The 25,369-nt window shown below is 43.2% G+C and overlaps 1 protein-coding gene across 1 annotated transcript; it reads right to left on the bottom strand.

Annotated features, from left to right (window-relative positions):
• Positions 1-197: 197 nt before the first annotated feature.
• CSDE1 (cold shock domain containing E1) lies at positions 198-25,308 on the bottom strand. Its single transcript, XM_054290812.1, has 20 exons — positions 25,223-25,308; positions 21,494-21,930; positions 17,494-17,692; positions 15,201-15,310; positions 14,777-14,869; positions 14,176-14,273; positions 13,944-14,025; positions 13,484-13,612; positions 13,191-13,316; positions 11,503-11,715; positions 9,740-9,880; positions 9,494-9,652; positions 8,460-8,567; positions 7,497-7,672; positions 7,007-7,119; positions 6,250-6,369; positions 5,859-6,037; positions 4,746-4,909; positions 3,576-3,708; positions 198-1,419 (listed from the first exon to the last, which is right to left on the bottom strand). Exons 3-20 carry the CDS (start codon positions 17,690-17,692, stop codon positions 1,372-1,374), a joined length of 2,391 nt encoding a protein of 796 aa, XP_054146787.1. The 5' UTR covers positions 21,494-21,930; positions 25,223-25,308; the 3' UTR covers positions 198-1,371.
• Positions 25,309-25,369: the final 61 nt, after the last annotated feature.

Genomic DNA, 25,369 nt, shown 5'->3' with positions numbered 1-25,369 from the left:
AAGGCTTTTTTTCAAAATCAGTAAAACTTTATTCTATTTCCATTCTTTGCCATTAACAGAAAAAAAATTGGAGAAAGCAATGTTTTGTTTTACAAAGATAATGCATCTCCCAGAGAAGAAAACCCTAAATTGAGAATAGAGGTAACATGAAAAAAAAAAAAAAAAGAAAAAAAAAAAAAGAAAAAAAATTTAACCAAAATAAAAATAAAATGAAAAAAAAAAACAAAACAAAACAAACCCAAACCAAACCACAGTACTGCCCTCTATTCCAAAAAGTAACTCCTGATCTTTTTGGTTAAAGTAATACTTAGACCAATCATTCAGTTTTCTTGCTTGATAAAGTGTGACTGGGGAAATGGAGGGAGGGGGGCAGGGGAGGAAAAAAAAAACCAAAACAAAACCAAAATAAAACAAAACAAAACAAAAAAAAACCAAAACAAAACAAAAAAAAAAGCACACAGACATCAACTAGTCACCTTGATGAAAGTCTCAATACAGCTATGGAAAGCCTAAGTATTTATTCTCTTACAGTACACTGGGTGCCGGCTGCAAAAAGAACAAAAAAAATGTATCCACTTCAGGCACAACTTCTTTCTTTTTAAATTTAAATCAGTAAAAGAAACTGGGTTTAGAAGCTGCAGTGTTCTAAGCAGCAGCAGATTTGTGCATTGTTTTAAATATATTTAAATTACCACACTGATGGCACACCTCAGCCTTATGAAATTCTGCACTGTCTGTTCCAGAACACTACAAAATCCACCGACCCTGGGAGAGACTTGCACTGAGCTCTAAGGACTGGCTAAAGGAGTCAAGTTAAATGAACTAGGAAAACACTGTAACATTTGGCCGTCAACTCAAGGTATCTGAATGTTTGTGGAGATCTGATAGAAACAGAACTTATTCCACCCTCACACGTTCCTCAAAATTTGAGCAGAGTGAGCTGAAGTGAGTCTTCCCTTCCACTTGGGAAGGAAGATAATGCAACTGAGCACTAAGGCATAATAAACCTTGGCCAAAAACAAGGATAAAGCATAATAACTGTAGTGCAGAATTCCACAAGGTCTGCCCGAGCAGAGCTGTCTATGTTTACTCACAGAGGCAATGGAGATTGCAGTTACCAGTTGCGTTAAATGCACCATTCAAAACAAGCTTCTAAAATGTGATACTATAAGGCGCCACCTTAAAGTTCTCCAGAATGCAACTGTGCAGAAATTTAAAATGGTTTCGTAAATTTAATTTTAAACATAACATGAGAAGGTGTTAAAACTGGTGGAATAGCTTCTGAGAATTTGGAGGAAGGGGTGAACAGGGAGATATTCAGTACCCTTCGGCAGCCCCACCGCACGGCCCAACGCCGCCGTGGGCTGGGGATCAGTCTATAACACCAGCCTGGCGGATCTTTCTCTCTGCACCAAATCCCTGCAAGCAAAACAAAACACACTTTTAGCATCACACAAACATGAAATCATTTAAGCTGGAAAATTGTCATGGATGTATTTTATGAAAAATCCTTTCATTAGGATCTTTTCTCCTGAGAAGCTTCAGCTTCTCCATGCTTCGCTGCTTTGGAATGTGATTTGGAGAATTGTTCACCCAGCACGTGAAATAGGTTTTACTTGATGACCTATGACAGCCACCTATGAGCTATGAGCCACCAATGACAGGCTATGAGCAGTCACAAGATTTTATTATCATTCCTTTCTATTCCTTTCAAGCCTCCTAATGAAATACTTTCTTCTATTCTTTTAATACAGTTTTCATATATAATTTTCTTTTAATATAACATATATAATAAAATAATAAATCAGCCTTCTGAAACATGGAGTCAAGATTCTCATCTCTTCCCTCATCCTGGGATCCCTGTGAACACCACCACAGAAAATGATATAAAGGTCTCCTCAAGCCAGGTCTGATAAGCTCTTGGGGATCTGTATCACACCCAAGATAGCTCAGCTACCTTAGAAGGCATAAAATCAGCAGGATGGCTTCTGTGGTAGTGTTGGAAACAAAAGTTTTAATAAAAGGCAAAATAACAAAACTCTTTACCAAGAAAAACTGAGCCAGGTTCTTGCAAGAAGTTCTTGCTCCTGGTAAAACACCTCACAAAAGCGAAAAGTTTCTCTGTTCTCCTCTTTTTCTAGTAAATTGCTTAGGCAAGACTTTTTGGTTTCTATCCAATTGGCTATCCTCAAGTTTGAGGTGAAGTCCCTCAGGCCCTATGAGGTGTCTTTTTGCAAATTGAATAAAGAAACTTCTGGGCTTTTTTCCTTCTTAAGGAGACAAAGGATAGTTATGTCACTCCATCAACAGGAAGCACATTCCTATAGGAAAAGGGCTCTAAAAATCAACTCCAACTGTGAACCTGGCATTGCCACTGGGCTTTGAGGCAGAGCCTGGTCTGTTCCACCCAAGCAGCTCCCTTCTAATTAGTCATGTTTGTCTTCAGAAACAGAGACAGCAACAAAACAGGTTCTCTGGGGTGTTCTTTGTAGTCCAAAACACAACAGAGATTCCAAACACTTCTCTCCTGCTTATCACGAAGCACCAGAACGTTGTGTGAAAGCCACGTCTAGGTAAACAGACTTCACTTGCTACTCTGAGGTTTATAAATGAAGAACAAACTATGACAGCCAAGACAAACATGACAGAAAGGCTCCAACACAGGCACAGTGGGTTGCTTCTCTCTCCTGTGCTCTTCTGAAAGCACAGCACAGGGGGCACAGTGTGACCGTGTTCACAGGGGTCTTAGGATGAGGGAAGAGATGAGGATCTGACTCCATGTTTCAGAAGGCCTGATTTATTGTTTTGTGATATATATTATATTAAAACTATGCTAAAAGAATAGAAGAAAGGATTTCATCAGAAGGCTAGCAAAGAATAGAAAAGGAAAGACTGAATAACAAAAGCTTGTGCCTCGGACAGAGAGTCCAACTCAGCTCACTGTGATTGGCCATTAATTAGAAACAACCACATGAGACCAATCACAGATGCACCTGTTGCATTCCACAGCATCAGATAACCATTGCTTACATTTTGTTCCTGAGGCCTCTCAGCTTCTCAGAAGAAAAAATCCTAAGGAAAGGATTTTTCATAAAATGTGTATGTGACACACACAGAGCACAGCACACAGCACTGACACAGGGCACAGCACAGAGCAGTGACACAGGACATGGCTCACAGCACTGACACAGCACACAGCAGTGACACAGGGCACAGCAGAGCACACAACAGTGACACAGGACACGGCTCACAGCACTGACACAGCACACAGCAGTGACACAGGGCACACACAGGGCACAGCACACAGCAGTGACACAGGACACGGCTCACAGCACTGACACAGCACACAGCAGTGACACAGGGCACACACAGGGTACAGCACACAGCAGTGACACAGGACACGGCTCACAGCACTGACACAGGACACAGCACTCAGCACAGACACAATCCACCCTCACACAGCACAGCTCTCTACAGAACAGCAGCAGCCACAGCTCAGGCCCCCCCCAGAGGCAGCAGTGTGTGTTCCCCTGGCCAGGCAGGCCCTGCAGCCTCTGCCCTGGCTGTGTGGGTACCTTTGAGTTGTCGGGGCCCCGGGGCTGGCGCAGCACCGTGAGCCGCGGGGCGTTGGCATCGTCCAGGTTGATGCTCTTTAGGCGGTTCACGAGTCTATCGGGACGCGGAGCAGCCACGGCCTTGGCGCCTTCGCTGCAAGAGAGCACACACAGGGCAGGTCACCCCCGGCTGGCCAGGGCACTCCAGGCTTCACAGGCCTTGGGCACAGTTATTTATTGTGCAGGATTGATGCTGTGTGACAGCAGACCTGGCTGATGGGCTGGCACTGCCCCAAACCTTGCTGTCCACACTGCACTCTGCACTAGAGGAGCTCAGTGATCTCCAGAGGGTGTTCTTTAGGAAGCAGAGGTCTTGTATTTACTCTCATGCACATCTAACCAATGTTTCCTGTATTTCTATTGCCCAGAGAAGCTGTGGCTGCCCCATCCCTGGAAATCTCCAAGGCCAAGGTGGATGTGCCTTAAGAGCAACCTGGGATAGTGGCAGGCGTCCACAGCAGGGGTGGAATTGAGATGGTTATTTAGGTTCCCTTCCAACTCAACCCATTCTGTGATTCAACTGCAATAATAAAGGCTTGCAAGTTGCCAGCATATCATGGCAGAGCATTAACGTCTCTGAAGATAATGGAGACACAGAATTTTGAGACAAAAGCATTAGCTTTCTGTTACTATGGAACTACTATCTCTATAAACAAAATACAAATTACGCAGTCTTCTTCAAGTTAAAAAATCCCAAACCCATCACTTGTAAAAAATGCCATGCCAAAAAGAAGAGTCTCTAAAACACAAGTTTTCTATTTAAAAATTAAAGCTGCTCTTCAAGAAAGATGGCAGCACTGTGTAGTGTGCTGGCCAGTGGCCAGCATCCACACAGGAGAGCCATCACTTTCCTTATCATTAACTTCCACTTGCAAGCCTGTATCCAAATTCCTGCTACAGGGGGAGTTTAAGAATAGGTTAAGAAGGGAACAAGGCATCTGTAATTAGGAAGAGCTGGGAGTGCTGCTGCTGCCTGCACTGGAAGAGCTGGGAGCTCTCAGGTGTCCTGGAGGCAGCTGGAACCCAGAGCTCCTGCTGCAGGAACATCCAGCTCAGGCAGACCCAGGCTGCAGGGCCCTGCTGGGGTGCAGACACTGTCCAGGGTCACTCCCTTCCATCCCAGAGCCTCACCAGACACGCCACACGTTACAGGCACTGCATTTTCCTGTGCGCTGGTTCAGGATTACAGAGAACTCCACTTCATCCCCAGCCTGGAGCTCCACACCATCCTGGACTTCTTTGACATGGAAGAAGAGCTTTTTGCTGTCACCAACTTCATAGTTAATGAAACCAAACTGAAAAGCAACACATCACAACATTACTAATTTGCTCTGCTCCAGAAAAAGGCAGTAACTTACTCATCACTGTAGTTTAACTACTTCTAAATAAAACTTCAAACCTGTGGTGCCTACTAGAACTGGAAATGCAATTTCTGCAGTGATCAGAATATTCTGTCTAGAAACAACACTTCTGGAAATCCTTCCTGGCACTGTAAAGACACATTTAAATCCTGAAGTCTATAGAACAAGTTCTGAAAACTGCCCCCACGGGCTGGCAGTATTTAACCTGGCAGTCCTCTGTATTAAACAGAGAGGAGCAGTGCCCCAAGCACTGAGACTCCACCCTGAAGTTACACAGCAGCAATCACTCAATTTTAGGCCTGTCACTGGGATAAGAAGCCATTTACTTCTGTTTTCCATTCTACTCATGTACAAGCCAGGAATACTCATGCAGCCTCTCCATAAATGACTGGAGATCAGTGCTGCATGGTATCTGTAAAAACAGACAGCATTTGCAGCATTTAACTTTTTAATCATTCCAAGATGCAACGAGGGCAAAGATGAGCCTTTGCATTTCAGATGAGCTGTAATCACTGATTGCTCAGTGCGGTGAAGAAGCTTCTTCCAGAAGCAAAGTACGTGCATGTTTTCTTTGTTTTTCTGAACACTTTTTAAACACACTGTGCAGCAGAAACCAGTTAGAGCAATTTCTAAGACATCTCAAAGCCAAATCTTCAGAATCATCTGCTGCCCAGCAGTTCTGATGTTTCAGCACCAAACCAGGCTCTGAGCCCACCTTTACTCAAGTCACACCAGGGTGGGTTACACCACCAGTTCCCTGCAGTCCTGAGCAATCTGTTTGGGCACAGCTGCCTCAGTTCCAGCACTGAAGTGGTTCTGAGCTGCTCTGTGCCAGCTGGAGCAGTGATTTCCATGCCCAGGCCCTGGTGCCAGGGTCACTCACCTGGTCCTTGACGCACTCCACGGTGGCCCTGCGGAAGGGGGTGATGTTCACAGCCATGGTCTGCGCGTTCTGGCCCAGCACACACAGCTGGAACTTTACTGTCTCCCCCTTCTGCAGGCAGTCACCTTTGTTTGCCATGCCAACAATTCCAAAGGGATAGACCTCTCCTTTCATTTCACCTGGGGAGGGAAGCAGGAGGCACAACTGAGAGGCCTTTGTCACCTGATGTCAGATTTCCAATATTACAAATCAGCTTAGCTGTGTGGATACAGTTTGTAGTGTGAATAAAATCCTCAACAGCTCTTTTTACAGTGCATTCAACTTGTGAATGCACTGTAAAAAGAACTTGCACTTGTGAAAAGAACACTGAATTAAAAGGAACCAATCTTACCATCCTCCATGACTTCAATCATGCCCTGGTACTCTGTCTGTGTGGGATCTACACTCCTCAAGGGACGAATTACTTTACCAGAGTAAACAGTTGGATCAGCTTCTTCAGTGATACCATTCACTGAAAAGAGACAGAGAATACAGGAATGGGATATTTTAATCATAGTTTATTTTAAAACTGATTTAAATAAGTGATTCAGATTGACCAGGAGTCAATGTTTTGCATTACATGACAATGAATCAAAATCACACTGACATACCATACATGGAAGTAGGAAAATTTTTCTCAAGAAACTTAAGGTCAGGAAGCTTGAAAAGCAAATCAAAGTGTTTCCTTCCTTTCTCTTCCACATTCCCTACTCACTTTAATCATCCAATAATGCTGAAGAATGCATTTCCCCCCACCCCCAAGTCCTCAATACCCTCTCCCATCTGCCCTGCTCCTGCCATCTTTTACCCTGTGAGGTACAGCCAAGTACTGATCTGGCCAGTTCTGCCATTCAGCCTTTCCTTATAACCCACAAGTGAGGGGGATTGAGGACACTAAAGGTCCACAGAATTGCTACTGTGCACAGAACTGCTGGCCTGTGCTTGTCTGTTCTCTGCAAACACAGGCAGCAGCTTTCAGGGAACCAAAGACCACCTCACACTGAGCATCTTCTTGCTCTCACTCCAACTGTAAATGGATCATTAACAAACTTCACCCCCCAGCATGTGCCAAGAGCCCTGCAGACAGGAAACACCAGGTACAGCCTTACCTGCATGTGTTTTGTTTACTTTCTCTGCACTGACTTTGTTTCCTTTGCCTTTTGACAAGCTGTATTCCACAGTGTCTCCAAGTTCCAGGCTATCGATATCACCACAATATTCACTACAGGAACAGAATGAGAAACAGTTTTCCTTTATTTACATGACAACACTGTTGCTCACCCAACATCCACATCAGTTATCAGAAATTATTTAAATCCCTCATCAGCTTACAAGGAACCTCCATTCAGGAAAATGAAGCATTTAAATACATAACACAACTGGATTTCTTGGCTGGGAATTAGAGGCACAGAACACCAGGAGTGCTGACTAACAGAAAAGCTTGAACCAGTCCAACAGAGATGATAAGTAAAACTATAAATATTTAAGCATATATATAAATATATTATGTGTGTGTTAAGTGCAAATGGGTTCAAAACTCCACACCCTCCCACTTCCCCCCAAACAGACACATAATGAAATAATAAAACTGTCATTCACCTGTAGTGGAAGAAGATCTCCTTATCATGATTGGCTGTTTCAATAAACCCAAAGTTATCTTTCAGGGCTGCCACATAGCCCAGGAGCCTCTTGGAGCTGTAGTTGCGTCCCAGCATCCTGACAGAAACAGCCGTCTGCAGCCCGGTCCTCTTCACCTCACACACACAGAACTCAACCTGGGGGGGACAGGGCCATCAACACCACACAGAAAGAGGCAAAGAAAACCAAACACATTCAATATCAGACAAAAAAAATGCAAAGAAAACCAAACACATTCAGCACCAGGCAGAAAAATGCAAAGAAAACCAAACACATTCAGCACCAGGCAGAAAAATGCAAAGAAAATCATGACCACCAAAAAAAAAACCCCAAATTCATTTTGAAGCTGTGCAGCTCTGCAGCAGCACCTGGTCTCTGCAGGAAAGTTATTTCCTAGTCAGCTTTCACCCCTTAACCATGAGAAGTTTTCTGTCCATGGGGATCAGCTCCTCTCCCTACACTGCTCACCAGTGGCCCACTGTGGGATGTGCCTCACTTCACTCCTTGTTTCAGTTTTTACAGACAATAACCAGTAACTAGAATGGCTCCTGAGGGTTTTGTTGCTCTTCCTGATCTCCAAGCTTTTTCTCTTTCCATTGTCCCTCAGGTTAATATGCTGATGAGGAAATATTCCCCTTCTTTAATAACCATCTTAGTCTCTATGCTAATTAATTTCCTCTTGATAAGCAGTGTCCACTTAGTGATAAGAATTTTTGGTTTAAAGAGCATCATTAACACAGCAAGACACTATTTCCACCTATATATCACCACGTTGGAGGGTATTTTTTACTCATTGAAACACATATTCCAGGTGATACCACACAGATGTCTTGTCCTCCATTTATTCCAAGTAAAGGCAAAGAAAAGCTCACACTCCACAATGCCCAGAACAGCATTTCCCAATAGTACACTTAATTCTCTTACCTTATCTCCTATCTGGGGATTAGTAGATCCTTCCACATCCTTGGCCTGGTAAGGAATGGTCAGTTTTACTCCACAGTCATCATACACAATTATTCCATCTTCAGCTTCCTGAAAACAAGAGGTCAGAATTCAGCAATCAATTCAGTTTCCTACACACAGCTCAAGCACTGCTCACTGGAGTTTCAGTGGTTTTACAATAACTGCTCAAAACCACAACCAAATTCTGGGTAAGGAGATTTTAATGATGCCAGACAGTATTTTAAAAGGCAATGAAGTATTGCCACCAGTTCCCAGAAGCATTTGTGGGAACTTTTAAGTATTCTGGCATTGTTTAAAAAAGCAGAACAAAACAGTAAGGGATGCTTCCCATGAAACTTAAATAATTCTATCTAGAATCTTGTGTACTGAGAGGCAGAAAGAAACTCCCCATCAATTTCCTGGAAATGATATGATCATTAATGATTATTAACAATACTTTCATTATCTTGTATTACAGCGACTTGAGGAGGTCGCTTGGGGTGAGAGAAAGACAAGAATCTTGCTTCTTGATCAGAAGGCTGGATTTATTGATATATGATATATAATACATTATAACTATACTAAATAGAAATAAAGAGAGAAGTTGCAGAGGCTGCTAAGCTAAGCTAAGAATAGAAAGAAAGAATCTATAACAAAGTTGTGTCCAGGGACTCTGTCCCCAGCTTGCTCCTGTGATTGGCCCTTAATTATAAACATGGGAATATGAACTAATCACAGGTGCATCCTATTGCATTCTACAGTAGCTGATAATCATTGTTTACATTCTTCTTCTGGGGCCCTTTGCTTCCCAGAAGATACACAACTCTAAAGAAAGGATTTCTGTGAAAAAATGTCTGCGACATCGTTTGTTCGGAGCAGTTGATTTTCACTGACTGCTCTCATCAGCTGTAGTTCACTCTATACAGAATGAACAGTGCTTCAAACTTAGCTGAACTAGAGATTTTAAGGAAGCAGCCTCAGTCTGCAATGGCAGGAAAGCAGAAGAGCAGCATTACCTTCTCTTTGCCTTTGTTTGGGCTAGTGGCTTTGGCTGGAGTGGCTTCTTTGTCTATAGTGCCCACAAAGCGATGCTCTGACTGGGTGTGGAAGGAAACCGTGCCCTTGGGGAGCTTTTTGATCCTTATGGCATGGTTCCTTTGGGCAGACAGCATATCCTGGGAAAGAAATCCATCAGGTTATAGACACACTGTGCAGAATTTCCTTAAATGGTGAGATTTTATAGGAGCTGAAATCCCACTTACAGGAACGACGGTGAACTCTACTTCATCAGAAATATGGAGCTGATTTCCATCCATGATCTCACTGAAGTGGAAGAACATCCGAGCATCCCTGTCCACACATTTAATGAAGCCAAAGCCATCCCTCATTGCTGCAATCACACCCTGGAAGAGCCAAAGCAACAATTACAGTTTAATCCCTGGTATCTGTCCAGCTGCTCCATGGGTCAGGAGTGGGCAGAAAAGCCTGAATCCTGGAAAAACACTTGGATTAAGCAATGTCCTTCCTTGCAAACCCTGCTGCTCACAGCCCTAGTCAAGCTGCAAGTTCTTCCCACCTCATTCCTGAAGTCAACTCCAGATAAAGAGTGCAGCGGAGAATATTAATTCAAGGACTGAAGTTAAAGAACCTGCCAGTACAGGGGACACAATGGGGCAGCTCTGCAAACACTGTATCATCTCTAGGAGAATATTAAACACATAAACACACACTAAAAGTACAACCAACTATAAAAACAGGAAATAAAATCAGTGTTCAGAGGAAAGTTTAAGAGCAAAACCATCAGATTTCCAGTCACAAATGAAGGAATTATAAAGAAGCTGTTAAACAAGCCTCCCATACCCATGGGTGTGTTTTGGGAACACTCCCATGTGACACAGGAGTTTAGTGGCCTTCCTGATAACCACTAGGAATGGAATGCTGAGTGATAAACAGAATACACTGACAAAAACCCAAACCCTAGTCTGGGTTTGAATTCCAGATGCTGCCAGAATGAAGGCAGAATTCATTAACATATTGCCTTCAAGCCAGTTAACACAGAGTTTAGCAAGGCTCAGGACAAGCTCAGGATCTGAATGACAGTGTACATTTCACCTTTAGGAAAATTCTTCTCTTAAACAGCTTTCACAAACTAAAGCAAACCACCCAACCTTCCTAGAAGCTGACAACACTATCACCCCCATGACAGCTCAGCTCAGGCAGGCAGGTGTATGCAGCCAGAGCAGAAATACAAGAAGTCAATAAGATAGAAACCCAAAATCTCAAAGGATGAAATCAAAACTCAGGGTTTTCTTAAAGCCAAGGGACAATAATTCACAGCACACTGATGTGACAACACTGTAACTGAACTCCAAATTGCAAAGGAAAGCAAAGTTACAGTCTAGCTGGAACAGAACCAACATTTCAAGTTACAGGAATGAAAGATATTCTGTAATGCTCATTAGCACATCCATCTTAGTCCCTGTAATCCACAAAGAGTTTCTTGTACTGAGAGAACTCTGCTCTACCGTCCTTCTGCTTGACCCTCAGACAGAGATTGGCCAAAAAACCTGAAATACAAAAGCAGCTCAGAGTCTCTCCTCCAACTGTTTACACTTTTCACTATCTGAACCAGAGTAGTCCCAAGGTCTCCAGTTTTCCAAAAGAAGATGAGTATTTTCCTCTTTAGACTCAAGTATGTGAATTTTAAACTGTCAGTTCAAGACTACATCACTTCTGTCTGCTACAACCAGCCAGCTATCTTATGCAAGAGGGCCAGCTAAGCTCTAATTTCCTAATATAATTTCACTTAAATGTTAAAAAGCAGTTAAGACGTTATTCTTTTAAGGCAAAGATGCAGAGCATTAATTCTGAATTTTCTGCTTTGCTTGCACTGCAGGTCCTAGAGCTGGATTTCAGAGCAGGCAATGGAAGACATGAGTGATTTTTCTATCTATTGTAGAAGACAGCCCTAAACTCATGTTTTATTTCACTTCCCCTCAAGAATTAGAAAGATTTAGATACTTGCCATTTCTCTGGTTTCATTAGTGAACTGGAAAGTGTTGGGGAGAACCTCAATGTTGGTGGCTCGCTCCAGTTTGTCGCGCCTGTCCGTGGAAATGTTGAACCGCACGTGGTCGCTCTCCAGCAAGGTCACCTTGGATTTTGTGTCCTTGTCCCCAAAGGGAAGCTCCTTAGGAATCACAAAGTCCACTTTGATGCGGCCAGGTAATGGATCACTCTGGGGACAGAAAGACAAAGCAAAGCTGAGTTCACCTGCAGGGCTCAGCACAGGGGTCCTGCCGAGTCCTGCTCTGCTCCACCTCCACCACTCCTCTTCTGGAACTTGCCCAATGCAAGGTGGCTTTTGGAGCTCTTGGTTGGCTTGAAAGTTTTTTAAGCCCCAGCCATGTCCTGCTGAAGGAATTTTCTCTATTTCTCTATTTGTTCTAGGAAAAGAAAACCCAAGGGAAAGCTGAGTTCACCTGCAGGGCTCAGCACAGCGGAGTTCACCTGCTGGACTCAGCTCTGCTCCATCTCCATCACTCCTCATCTGGAACTTGCCAAATGCAAAGTGGCTTTTGGAGCTGAAGGTTGGATTAAAGATTTCTTGAGCCCCAGCCATGTCCTGCTGAAGGAATTTTCTCTATTTCTCTTTTTGCTCTGGAGACAGAAAACCCAAGGGAAAGCTGAGTTCACCTGCTGGACTCAGCTCTGTTCCATCTTCATCACTCCTCATCTGGAACTTGCCCAATGCAAGGTGGCTTTTGGAGCTCTTGGTTGGCCTGAAAGGTTTTTAAGCCCCCACCATGTCCTGCTGAAGGAATTTTCTCTATTTGCTCTGGGGACAGAAAACCCAAGGGAAAGCTGAGTTCACCTGCAGGGCTCAGCACAGGGGGTCCTGCCAAGTCCTGCTGGACTCAGCTCTGCTTCATCTCCACCACTCTTCATCAGGAACTTGCCCAATGCAAGGTGGCTTTTGGAGCTGAAGAGTTTTTAAGCCCCAGCCATGTCCTGCTGAAGGAATTTCTCTATTTGCTCTGGAGACAGAAAACCCAAGGGAAAGCTGAGTTCACCTGCAGGGCTCAGCTCTGCTCCATCTTTACCACTCCTCATCTGGAACTTGCCCAATTCAAGGTGGCTTTTGGAGCTCTTGGTTCGCTGGAAATTTTTTAATCCCCAGCCATGTCCTGCTGAAGGAATTTTCTCTATTTCAAGAATGAAGTTTAGAACCATAACACTTCTAAAACGCAGGCTCGTTCTTGTTAAGTCTTCAAAACACCCCAAAGCTTCTCATACTCACCTAAAACCTCAGTTTTAGTGCTCATGAACACACCTCCAAGCCAAACATTACAGCCCAAAAGCCTCATTAACTGTTAATGCTCACAAGAATCCATAGATCTGGCTTATCCCAGCGAATATTTTTCCCTTTTTCCCTAGTCTTGCTTTAAGGATATGTCTAACTCCACAAAAAATGATAGCAAGTATTTGGAACAATAAATTTGAAACATTAAACACATACTCCATCATGTACTACTACCCTAACTCTTCCTCTTTGAATTTGAAATTAAGAAAAAAGAGCAAATCTTAATTCTGACATGATGCTTATGCAGAAAACAGGTACTGGGCAATGGGAACAAATGTTTCCAGTTATTGACTGGAATTCAATACAATCAAACCAGCATTACAGAGATTTATTTAACTGTTGAAATTCACCTGGTTTTTGCTGGGTACTTTTGGAATTACTTTGGTTACAGTTCCTTCAAAATGTTCAATGCTGATATCTTCAAAAATGACAGTTCCTTGAGGCAGCAGTCTAACATCTGTTGCAACTTCTTTACCCTAAGAGCACAAAACCAGTCAAACACCCAAAGAAAAGAGAGAAAGTACCAGACATTTCCCAATGAACCTCAAAGAACCTCCTCCCCCCTTTTTAGAGCTGGGAAAGCAGAGAGCTGTGCAGTTATTCCCCAGGACCTTTGCTTCCGTTTTACTGGATTTCGTCTTACATTTCTGTCTTTGATTGTAAACTCCACATCATCACCAGGCTGTAAGGTTTCTAGGTCACCTTTAAATTCACTATAATGAAAGAATATCTCCTTCACGACATCACCTCTCTCAATAAATCCAAAGGCTTCCTGTGAGCAGAAAAAAAAAAGTGTTTAATTGTCCATTATTGAACCAATAAATCATTTGACAGGTTCTGGTAAACACAAAACAATCTCTGAATTCCAGCACAGCACTTACAGGTGTACACAGCTGACTGCCACATGAAACATATAAACAGAAATAAATGGAACTTGCTTTGTTAAGAGGAGTATCAGTATCAAAGATGAGCTTTTTAAACCATTTCACACAATTTACACCTGCAGCCCAAGCTGTTGACAGCTCTAAACAACTTAAATATTACTTTGAACAGCACTCTTCAAAACAGCATTTAATTGTCAAATGAAACTTAAAATCACTTACTTTCATGGCACAGACTACTCCTTGACAGCGAGCTTGTTTCTTTTTTAATAGCATAATGTTACGAGCACTTACAGCACCAGTACTAGAGAAAAATAAAAAAAAAAAAAATCTGTAAACTCAAAACTGAAACAATAACTAAGATTGTATTTCATATCATAGTTCTTGGAATAGGTATAAATTCTGTCTGACTCTTAAAACAAAATATGAAGCCAGAAAAGCAATACCAACTTACTGTTTATTTGTATCAATTATAAAGTTTATTTTATCTCCTGTTTCCAGCTGTACATTTCCTTCAACATCCTCTGGGGTGTAAGTCAGGTAAAATACTTCCTGTAAATTAACATTAACTAAAGTTACTCTATTTGCAGAATAGTTGTTTCAAAGAAAGATGAACACAATTGTAAAAACAATATCTGCTTAATTTAGTGAGAAAATCAACAATAAACATTGCATGCAAAACATTCTTTTTCTGTCGTGCTGTTTTGGTGAGTATGTAACAAGCAGCTTAAGTTGAAAGGTTTTGTACATGACCATTTTAAAGGCCAATTTCTACAGGTCAGAAGTTCAAGATAAGAATACATGAACTTCATTAAGTTTAAAAGAGAACAATTATTTGGCTCTAGGAAGTTCTCCACAGATACAAGCACGCAAACTGTCTAAAAACTTTAATTTTTGTAGTAATTACCAAAGCATGCTTTTTTTTTTGGCCAAAAACTGCACAGTTCAGCACAGTGTCAATTATCTACATTAAATTGCTTTTTTTTGGCTTTTTTTTTGTCATAGACCACAGTGATGGACCAGTGAAGAGTTCAAGTAAAACACGCAAGCTTTACCCCATTACGTTCGTAGCAAACACTCCCTGTTGGACTTTGACCCGGGGCAGCTGGAGATTTACTCTCTAAATTGTGAGGAACAGCACACACAACCTACCAGTCAAAAAAAAAAAAAAAAAAATCCATTGCTAGTCATTTCAGGAGTGGCACTGTTGTACATAACATTAATCTCAGTATCCTTTACTACACACTCAGGGAATGCCACATTGCAACTTTTCAATCTCACAGAACCCCTCCTGGCTCTAAGAAGTGTTTGGAGCAAAGTAAGAGCTCAAACTGAAACTCTGAATTTTTACCAGAGCACACTAAAATATATTTCAGTGGAATCATACTGAAGGTAGTTAATATCCATGCTCAATTAACCCAGTTTTCTGTACTGGAGAAAAGAAAGGAAATGATGTAGGTATAGAAAAGAGGCACTAACTTGTCCATTTATTCGTTCTTCAGGTAATATTTCTGGCTTTATCTTCACCAATTTAATAGCAATGGGTTTTCCAGTTCGGCGGTCAGAAGACACTTCAAACTCAACATCGTCTGCAACACAAACATGGCAATGCTGAGAGTTCTGGCTGGGATTGGGATTTTTACAAAAATGGTTGAGTTTAATTCACTGCTGTAGCCAAACAATCAAGTAGAACTCAGGTCCTTTTGTTACATACAATTTGCAAAAATTTTCTGGTTATTCTGCTTATTATCTCCTGTTGCCAATAAAATATTCTGGTGTAATTCCACAGCAATTCCCTCCCCCAGCCTTGCTCCCTGTACAGCAGACTCCACACTGAAGTTCAGACAACACAACAAAGGCCACAAAACAGCTTAGAAACTTCACTCTCATGGTGATTATCAGCAAGAAGTTGCAGCCTTCTCATGCAGAAAACCAACATCCTCAAACTAAGCAAACAAATAGGGGGCACAAGAGGTAAATTCCCCCATAGTCTGAGTACTTGCCTCCATCTCAGCTAGACAAGTTTGACCTAACACTGCACACGTTTGTACCACAAGCTGCACAGTGCTGGAAAGGGCTCCCAGCAGGAGCAGTGAATTATTCACAGGCAGTTTCTTTACTTTATCAGTGAAAAAGAAAAGGTTGGGGTGGAGAAGTGTTCTAAAAAGTTTGTTTTGACCCTTACTACTTTTTTCTTTTAATTTTTTTTATTCCCTTTTGAAATTTTAAACCTACTTTACCTTTCTCCTAATCCTATCTCTCAGCAAGAAATAAATCCCTTAATAATTAACCAACACTGATGTTCACCACACTCATCAGCGTGCTAATGAGGAAATCCCAAAATTAGCAAAAATTGAAATTAACAAACCAAAAACCACCTGGCCATCCTCAAACTAACTCTAACCAAAGAAACAGGGAGCACAAGAGGTGAATTCTCCCTCAGTCTGAGTGCCTGCCTCCATCTCAACTAGACCAGTTTGACCTAACACTGCACAAGTTTGTACCACAAGCTGCACCAAGGGCTGGGAAGGGCTCCCAGCAGGAGCAGTGAATTATTCACGGGTGTTTTTTTTTACATTATCAGTGAAAAAGAAAGGACGTGGGGGAGGAGAAATGTTTTAAAAAGTTTGTTTAGATTCTTACTCCTTTTTTTCCTTTTAACTAAATTTTCTTTATACCCTTTTGAAATTTAAAATCTACTTTACCTTTCTCCTAATCTTATCTAACAACAAGAAATAAATACCTTAATAATTAACCAACACAAGATCACCACACTCACCAGCGCAATAATGAGGAAATCTCAAAATTAGCAAAAACTGAAATCAAATCAAAAACCACCTGGCCATCCTCAAACTAACTCTAACCAAAGAAACAGAGAGCACAAGAGGTGAATTCTCCCTCAGTCTGAGTGCCTGCCTCCATCTCAGCTGGACCAGTTTGACCTAACACTGCACCTTTTCCTTCACCACAAGCGGCACAGAATGCTGGGATGGGCTCCCACCAGGAGCAGTGAATTATTCACAAGTGGTTTCTTTACTTTATCAGTGAAAAAGAAAAGGTTGTGGGGGGGGAAAGCGCTCTGAAGAGTTTGTTTTGATTCTTACTACTTTTTTTCTTTTAATAAAATTTTCTTTATACCCTTTTAAACCTACTTTACCTATCTCTCAGCAAGAAATAAATCCCTTAATAATTAACGAACGCTGACGTTCACCACACTCACCAGCACATTAATGAAGAAATCTCGAACTTAGCAAAAACTGAAATCAACAAACCAAAAAACACCTGGCCATCCTCACACTAACCAAAGAAACAGGGAGCACAAGAGGTGAATTCTCCCACAGTCTGATTACCTGCCTCTACCTTAGCTAGACAAGTTTGACCTAACACTGCCCCTTTTCCTTCTCCACAAGTTTGTACCACAAGCTGCACAAAGGGCTGGGAAGGGTTCCCACCAGGAGCAGTGAATTATTCACAGGTTTTTATTTTTACATTATCAGTGAAAAAAAAAAGGTTGTGGGGGAGAAGTGCTCTAAAGATTTTGTTTTGATTCTTACTACTTTTTTCTTTTAAAGTTTCTTTATACCCTTCTAAAATTTTAAACCTACTTTACCTATCTCTCAGCAAGAAATAAATCCCTTAATAATTAACGAACGCTGACGTTCACCACACTCACCAGCGCATTAACAAGGAAATCTCGAAATTAGCAAAAATTAAACCAAAACCACAAGAGCCCAGAAGCAGCACAGGGTTTTTTGTGCCCAAGCTCAGGTACCTCCTACTTTGAGCTCCTGCAGGTTGCCGTTGTACTGGGAGCAGTGGAAGAAGAGCCGGGCCTGCCGCTCCGAGCACTGGATGAAGCCGTACGAGGTCAGCAGCTTCTCGATGACCCCGGTCTCGCGCAGCGCTGCCGAAGTACCATTGGGGTACCCGTTGTGTCCATTGTTGTGGAGCAGGTTTGGATCAAAGCTCATCTGGGCCACACAAAGCAAACAATACTGAGCATCAGATTCCATCCTGTCCCATTTTATTTGCTATCTGTATGGCAGTCGGCTTTTGTTCAGTGGGCAGTTTTCTGTATCTCTTCCACAACCATTCCTCCCTCCAGGAGGGATAATTATTATTATAATATCAGCAGATAATTATTATTTTAATATTATTATCTGCTGATAATAGGCTATTGAATGTCACTGCATGGCTGATAAGAACTGCAGCATCCCATTGGGAGATGGGAGCCCAGAGGGAGGAGCCAAGCATTCCTGCCCGGATATAATCTGGAGATTCTGGAACACCAGCACAGCTTCTGCACTGGATTGCCCAGAGGAACAGCAGCTGCCTCTTCTTCCCCTGGATCTTCAGAGGCAGAGGCTGCACCTTTCTCCAGGATCCCTGCTCCAGCAGAACCAGCCCTGACCCTGCAGGAGGGCTGAGCCACAATTCCAATGGGACTGCTGCCAACAGCCTGACCCACAGGGTGTCAGGCTGGGTTCTGACTCTGTCAGTGTTGTTCTAGTGTACTGCATTGTTTATTTTATCCTTTTATTTTCTTCCCTATTAAAGAACTGTTATTTCCTGCTCCCATATTTTTTGCCTGAGAGCCCCTTAATTTCAAATTTATAGCAATTCAGAAGGAGAAGGTTTACATTTTCCTGCCTTCCTTCGCAAACACCTGCCTTTCAAAAACATCCCCACAACACAGTAAGAGCTTGTGTAGTTACTGACACCTTCCTAAAATGTGTTTTAAGAACATTCCCAAAATGTGTTTTAAAACCAGCAAAAGCATTGAGCTTTTTTAAAACAGTAATCCTTAAAATCTACACAGGCAACATATTTATAAAACAAGCCAGAACTGTAACACCAAAACAAGGCTTGCTTAGAACAAAACAGACTTGTGGCATTTTTCAAGTATTGCACCTCAAAGTACTCCCACACTCAGTATTTCACACCAGAGCCTGAAAACATCTGAAGTATCTGCCCTTCCAAATTAAACAGGTGATTAGGAAAATGCAACAGTTCTGAATCAACACAATTAGGTTCAAATCCCTGCATAGTTTCTCCCTAGTTCATGTGTTCAGTCTTTCATACTAAAAAATGCTATTAAGTAATTAAACAGTTTTGCACAGTTATGGAATTAATAACCAGAATTTAACATTCCTGTGGCACAGAAGCTCAAGTGCTAGAAAGACACAGAAAATTTGAAAATAGCACTAAAGGTGTAATGAACTCCTAAATTAAATTATATCTATTAAAACATTTTATTTTATGGGACATTTTTTCTTTTCAAGTCACAGATTCACCCTTAAACGTTCCCAATCCCTTTACCATTTCACTGGCTTTTTTGATGTACAAGTTTCCTTTTTAAAACAGAGCACTTGGACTTATAGGCTAGCAATTAAATCAGATGAATTGTATTATTCCTCACTGAACACTGCAATTCAAGAGAGACAACTGAAGCAACCCTCCCCTCTCCAAACATCTTAAAATATACAGGATTATTTGTTAGTTTCCAGAGGTTTTAATTTGGAAACAGAATGAGATCATATCAGTTCTCTGCTTTCTTGCTGCAACAAACAGAGAGCTTAAAAATTATTCAGCAATGTGTTTAGTGGAGATAAAAGACACCTGAGCAACTTGTAAAAGGGTCATGTTTCTCACTCGAACACAGCCAATGAGTTATTCCATGTATTAGAAGGCACAGCATTCTTATTCTGCTGTTTGGAAATCAGTTTAAAGGTGATCAAAGAGCACCAAAAAACACCTGCTGTGAAGTTCTTGGGCAGCAATCTTTGGTCTTGGAGACTGACATTAAAAAAAATAAATTGGAAACAAGAACACAAAGCAAAGATTGGCAGTATTTTGACCTCCAAGAGGAAGAGGTCTTCTCCCCTCTTCTGCTTCAGACCCACATGGGGCAGATGTAAATGAAGAAAAACACAAATAACAGAAGGTGGGGGAGTGATTTGAGGGGGCAAAAGGATCCCAGGACAGTGTGTAATGGTCCCCATCCCACAGCACTTCCACACCACACTGTCACCACCCAAGGCTCTCTAAGAATTCACTGAACTGCTCAATCTGCTGTGATATCACTTCTGCAACACACACTGCTTATTTCCTTGCTCTGTATCTCACTTTTCTTTCCCTTAAAAACCAGTAACAATTTCATCATTCCAATCAATGCTGAACTCTTATTCTTACCTGACCAACCTGCAGTAAGTGGCATAAATCAATACCCTGAACATGTTCAGGTCATGAAACAGTGCCATGCCAGAAAATAACGAATCAGAAAATCAGAGACACACAGAGAGCTCCAGTCCATCCCTCCTCAAAGGCCTCTTGCCAACAAAAGCAGCCATGGCTTTGTCCAGCTGAGTCCTGGGGACCTCCAAGGACAGAGGTTCCACCCTTCTGGGGTCACTGTTACCTCAGCAAAGATTTCCTTCCCCTCCTGTCCAGCCTAAGCTGCTCAAATGACAAAAGCCACAGCACCACCTTTTTTATGCACTGGATTATGTTTAAAGGACACATTTTCTCTGAGTATTTAACAAAAAATACTTGATAAAGCTGTTAAGATTTACTGACTAGGTCCTGTCAGCATCATGCCATGATAATAATCCTCATCTTTTGAGGAAGGCAACCCCAGGACACTCCACAGCAGAAAATGTCCTTGTGGGAACACAACAGCTCAAGGGTTTTAGGCTACCCTAGAGTCTGAAATACTTTTCAAAAATAAACTGGTCCTGCAAGTAGGGTGGCTGGAAGAAGAGAAAATGATATGTTATTATACCTTCTGCCAGGAGAATTACAGGCCAGAGCATTTAACCCATTCTGGAAGCTGGAATGAGCCAGAGGCTCCTGTGAGTCACCAAATGGCCACCTCACCTCTGATACAAGGGAAGCAGCAAGCAGACACCCTGCCTCAAACATGAGCTAAAGTTACATCAGAGAGAGAAAATGACAAAAATCTGGATTAAAACTTAGCTCAGAATAGCCTCTGTTAGGGTTAGAAAGCCACAGTGCTTCACCTCCTGCTCAGGCTACCCCTGCATGACATCATTTGAACTGTCTGAGTTTAAAGGAGCACAGCACAAAGAACTCCTCAATCCTCTAAAGCCTGACAACCTCAGTTCAAACAAAGATTCCTCAGGTGGCACTGAAACTTCCTGTACAAAAACACTATGAAGTATTAGCAGCTTTTCCAGATAATTGTCAAATTCCTACATCTTATAACAGGAATGTGAACTATGAACCCCATCAAAAGAAATATTTAGAGAAAGAAAAAAAACAACTGTGCTGTAAGAATAAGATACTAAAGAGAAGTTATTTGAGAAATGGGATGGAACCACAAACCTACTGTTACTAGAAAAGAGAAACACCAATAATCAGCACTCAGGGTTATAAGTATTGTTAAGCAGAACCACACTGCAGCTGCTATGAATTCACCAAAATAAATGTAACAGCAAAGGGTCATGGAACCAATGAATGGTTTGTGTGGAAGGGGCCTTAAATACCATCCTGTTTCACCCCCTGGCATGGGCAGGGACCTTCCAACATCCCAGCTTGCCCCAAGCCCTGCCCAGCCTGACCTTGGGCACTTCCCAGGATGGGGCAGCCACAGCTTCTCTGGGCACCCTGTGCCAAGGCTTAACTATTCAATTAATTTATTATCAAGAAATATTAAAAAAACCCTCACCAACACCACCCCCTTCTGTTAAAAACTTAGTAAGAACCAAGCTCAAAAGCACAGCTATAACTCTTTCCCCACCACGTGCACCAACCTCGCAGTGATATTCAAATATTGCACTTTCAGTAGTATTTGTCGATTCTTCTGTTTCAGCACAAGTTTCTAAAGATGAAGACTGCTATTCTTTTAAAAAAGGGAACAAAAGGAAGAGAGACAAAAAGAGAAAGAAAAAGATAGCAAAAGAAGGTGATCTATCAAGCTCTAGAGAATACAAGTGCTGCTGCCCTGGGCAGTTTCACTACAGCACTGGAGAAAACAAAGACTACTATAGCAGCGTCGGGACGTGCTCTTTTGAAGCTGTTGAGTAGGCACAAACTTCTTGTTTCAGATCAAGCCTTGTATCTTCTTCAGTGTAAGTTGCCTCTTCTTTGGTCTTGAGTTGTTACAATGTGGTATACTTAGATTCTTTTTCCTGATCTGAACTTGAAGCAGCAGTTTCAGGTGGTAAATTCTGTTCTGTTCCACTTCATACTGGAGAAAGGAGAAAGACACACACACTGAGTATGACTGTGAAGGAAATTCTCATCAAATCACAGAATGGATTGGTTTGGGACCTTAAAGATCATCTACTTCCAAACCCCCTTTGCACATCAGTTCTAAGTCTTAATAATGCATTTCCTCTACCTTAATATAGTAGGTTTAACCCTCATTAATAAAATTTGGCATTCTCACTTCCAGTTCTGTTTTCCAAAAGATTGGTTGACTCCAAGCCAGTGAGATGGCATTTCCCACTTTGAACTTTTCAGGCACACTCAAGCACCTCAGGGAAGGTCTCAGTGTGCACCATTAAATGTCAACTTCATTTTGATCATTAGGATTTGATCCATTAGCAAACCTTAGTGCTCCCATCAATAACTTTATATTAAAGTGCTTATTAAATTATAGCATCATTTATATAAGTGCTCACACAGATCCTCAGAGGAGCCATAGGATGTATATATACATTGGAATTAAAATTTCCTAATTACTTCTGATCCAAAGTTAAGGACTAGTGATACCTGAAGCATATTTAGAATTGTATAAAATTAACAAACTTTTCAATTATGTTCTACAGGCACTGCATGTACAATAACACAGAGCCATTCTCTGGACTTTTGAAACAGTTTTTGGAAAATGTTGATGCCATGTGATGATATTTGTGTAGCTAACACCAGGAGAAGCCTTTCTGCACCAGTTACTAATTAGCAATTAATTCCCTCCTGAAGTTTTCCAGTGCCACTTTGTCTTTTCATGAGAAAAGCAGTTTCACCAAACTACACAAAACAAAACCTTACAGAAATAGAAACCTTCCTTGAGAAGAAATCAAGTTTGGAGTTTGTTGTTTACTCAGTAGATAGGGGAGAAAAAAAGGAGGATATTTTTGTGGACAAAAGCAAGTGAGAAGGAAAATAGCTCCAACCTCAGAGATACACTGGCAGTCCTGCACTCATCTACAGGCATGAAAACCAGAGCACAACTCTTCCCCAAGTCATTCCACAAGTCCCACACCAAAAGAGAAAAATATGGACAGAGCCCATTTCTCCAGTGTGGCAGGAAAGTGAATTTCACAACTTACACTGAGCTTTGAACTCCCTCTGGTGATTTCAAAGAGTCATTTTAAGTGACTGAAACCTGAATGCAAAGACACTTCAAAGTCTCACCCTCACCCCAGTGAAAATGCTGAGTGAAGGCAGCTATTGAAAGAACCCCAAATGTGCAAACTCATCTCCAGTTTTACAGAAGTTTCTATTTCAGTGATTTTCCCCTGCTGAAGCATCTCCTTCACTGAGAATTTCCAGCTGAAATGAGTTTTCCTGTCACACACATAAATTGAGTGAGGGCTGTTGAAATCTGGTGTGAAAGGTTTGCACTGAAAGATTAGATTATAAAATATTATAAATTAGAAGACACAAAGCTATTGCAAAGATAACAGTATCACTGCTCTTCTCTCACCTCAGCATTACACTGGGGCAACTGTTACCACAATCTTCCAGGACATGTTATTTTGGGGCAGCATTTCAGCTCTCAAATGAGCAATCTGCATCCCAGGAACTGCTCAGACACACTTGGAATCTTCTCACATATTTTATTTCACTTAATTAGACCAATATTATTAGAGCTCTCCTAGAGATGTAACTCTTGTCATATTGCATTTATCATTTTTTGGCCATAAAATATATCACTTTTTCATTTAATAATCAAAACACTTGATGTGATATATTAAGACTAAAGCTAATTTTATTAGTCATGGAGTAAAGGCATAAACCTTTCCATTAAAGCCCAGTCTGATTTGATAACAAGATGGGTTCACTTTAAGTTCTCTAAAAAAAAAAAGCTCATCAAGCAATCATAGCTCAAGCAAAAAGAAATCTCACTGTGCTCATCTGCCTCAAATTCCTTACTTTTTAATTCAGCTACTATAAATACTCCTCCAAATGGTAAACACCCTGAGCAGCTGCCCAGCCCCCAAGTCTCAGTGCCTTCTGCATTTGTGTATTTACAGCTGAAAGATTTAATGTAAAGACAGGGAAGAGCTGGGCCCTGCTCCTGAGGCCTCTCCTGTGCAGATCCTGCTAAATGACAGCGGGTCACAAGCCAGAAACCACCGAGAGATGGAACCTGCCCCATGACAGCATTGTTCTGCTTCCCATTTTCTTCACAAAAAGAGGCAACTGCAAGGACATGCATTCTGTGCATCAGAGCACGTGCTTCCAGAAGCAGCTTGAGATAAAATGTGATAAAGATAACACTTCATCTTCTCAGTGTGTACACAGATCCGCGGAGATCAGACTCCTCCATCTCTTTTCAGATGGATATTGGAAAGCAGCACTGAGCTCTGGGCACCCCAGTACGTGACAGCTTCGAGACGAGCCACCACCACAGCAGTGAAGTCCTTTCTATGTCATGAAAAAATACATGGGGGGGGAGGGGGGGGGGGGGGGGAAGAATTAAAAACTACCAAGGACATCTGTGAAGAATGTATGGAGAAAAAACCCAAAAAAGTCGTTAAAAGAAATATCGGGATTTTTTAAGGGTTCTGCGGTGCGGAGACGAGCCCCGCGCTGGGTATCGGTGCGGACAGCAGAGAACCGGCCCCGGACCGACGGAGCCGCCCAGGCCCGGTCCCCGCCGCGGCCGCGCTCGCTGCGCTGCACCAAGATGGAGGCGGCGGAGCGAGGGGCGGCCGCGCCGAGGGGCGGCGCCGGGGCCGCGGCCAGCGGGGCCGCCGTGCGCGGGGGCGGGCGGCTCCGGCCGGTGACAGCGCCAGGGCCGTTCGGGCAGGCCGGCCCGGGGGGAGCGCTCGCCCCGCACACAAAGGGGGGCGATGGCGGCCGCTCCCCGCACACAAAGGGCCGCGGCCGCGCTGCGCCGGGCGGGGCCGCGCGCGGCACGCCGGGAGCCGCCGCCGCCCCTCCGCCCGCACGGCCCCGCCGCCCGCCGGGGCCCGGAGCCCCCGCGGCGCCGCCCCCTCCCGGCGCGGCCCGCGAGCCCCGGCGGCTCCCGGCACGGCCGGTCCCAGCGCGGCCTCGGCGCCGCCGCTCCCGGAGCCCCGCGGAGCGCGGCGGGCACCCCGCGCCCCGCGGCCGCCGCTCCATCCCCGCACCGCCGGCCTAGTAGGCCGCACCCCCCAACCACCCCCCCCCCCCCCCACCCCGCGCGCAACCCCGGCGGGGCTCTGGACGCGCTGCCCTGGTACGGGCGGAGATCCGCGGGCGCAGGTCCCGCGGCGCCCGGCGCCCGCCGGGGCGGGCGGGGGTGGCGGCAGCGCCCGGCCCGCACTCACCCCAACAGCTCAGCGCCCCCGCTCCAGCGCCGCCATGAGCAGCACGGCACGGCACGTAGGAGAGAAATCACGGCGCTCTCGCGAGAGCCGCCCGCGGACGGGGGGGGGAAGGGGCGGGGCCGCGCGTGCGCGCCAGGAGCCCGGTGG

The sequence above is a fragment of the Melozone crissalis genome, unplaced genomic scaffold (assembly GCF_028551555.1).
Source record: "Melozone crissalis strain CALT ecotype California unplaced genomic scaffold, PUWL_Pcris_2 ptg000086l_1, whole genome shotgun sequence".
NCBI classification, from domain to species: Eukaryota; Metazoa; Chordata; class Aves; order Passeriformes; family Passerellidae; genus Melozone; species Melozone crissalis.
This window is presented reverse-complemented; position numbering and strand designations above follow the sequence as displayed.

What these genes read in the sequence shown, in the direction of transcription:
- CSDE1 (XM_054290812.1), bottom strand. Translation starts at nt 17,692, where the DNA reads ATGAGCTTTGATCCAAACCTGCTCCACAACAATGGACACAACGGGTAC. An exon ending in TTACAATCAAAGACAGAAAT is followed by an intron (nt 13,317 to 13,483) that starts GTAAGACGAAAT and finishes TTGTGCTCTTAG; the next exon opens with GGTAAAGAAGTTGCAACAGA. An exon ending in GAGATCTTCTTCCACTACAG is followed by an intron (nt 7,120 to 7,496) that starts GTGAATGACAGT and finishes CTGTTCCTGTAG; the next exon opens with TGAATATTGTGGTGATATCG.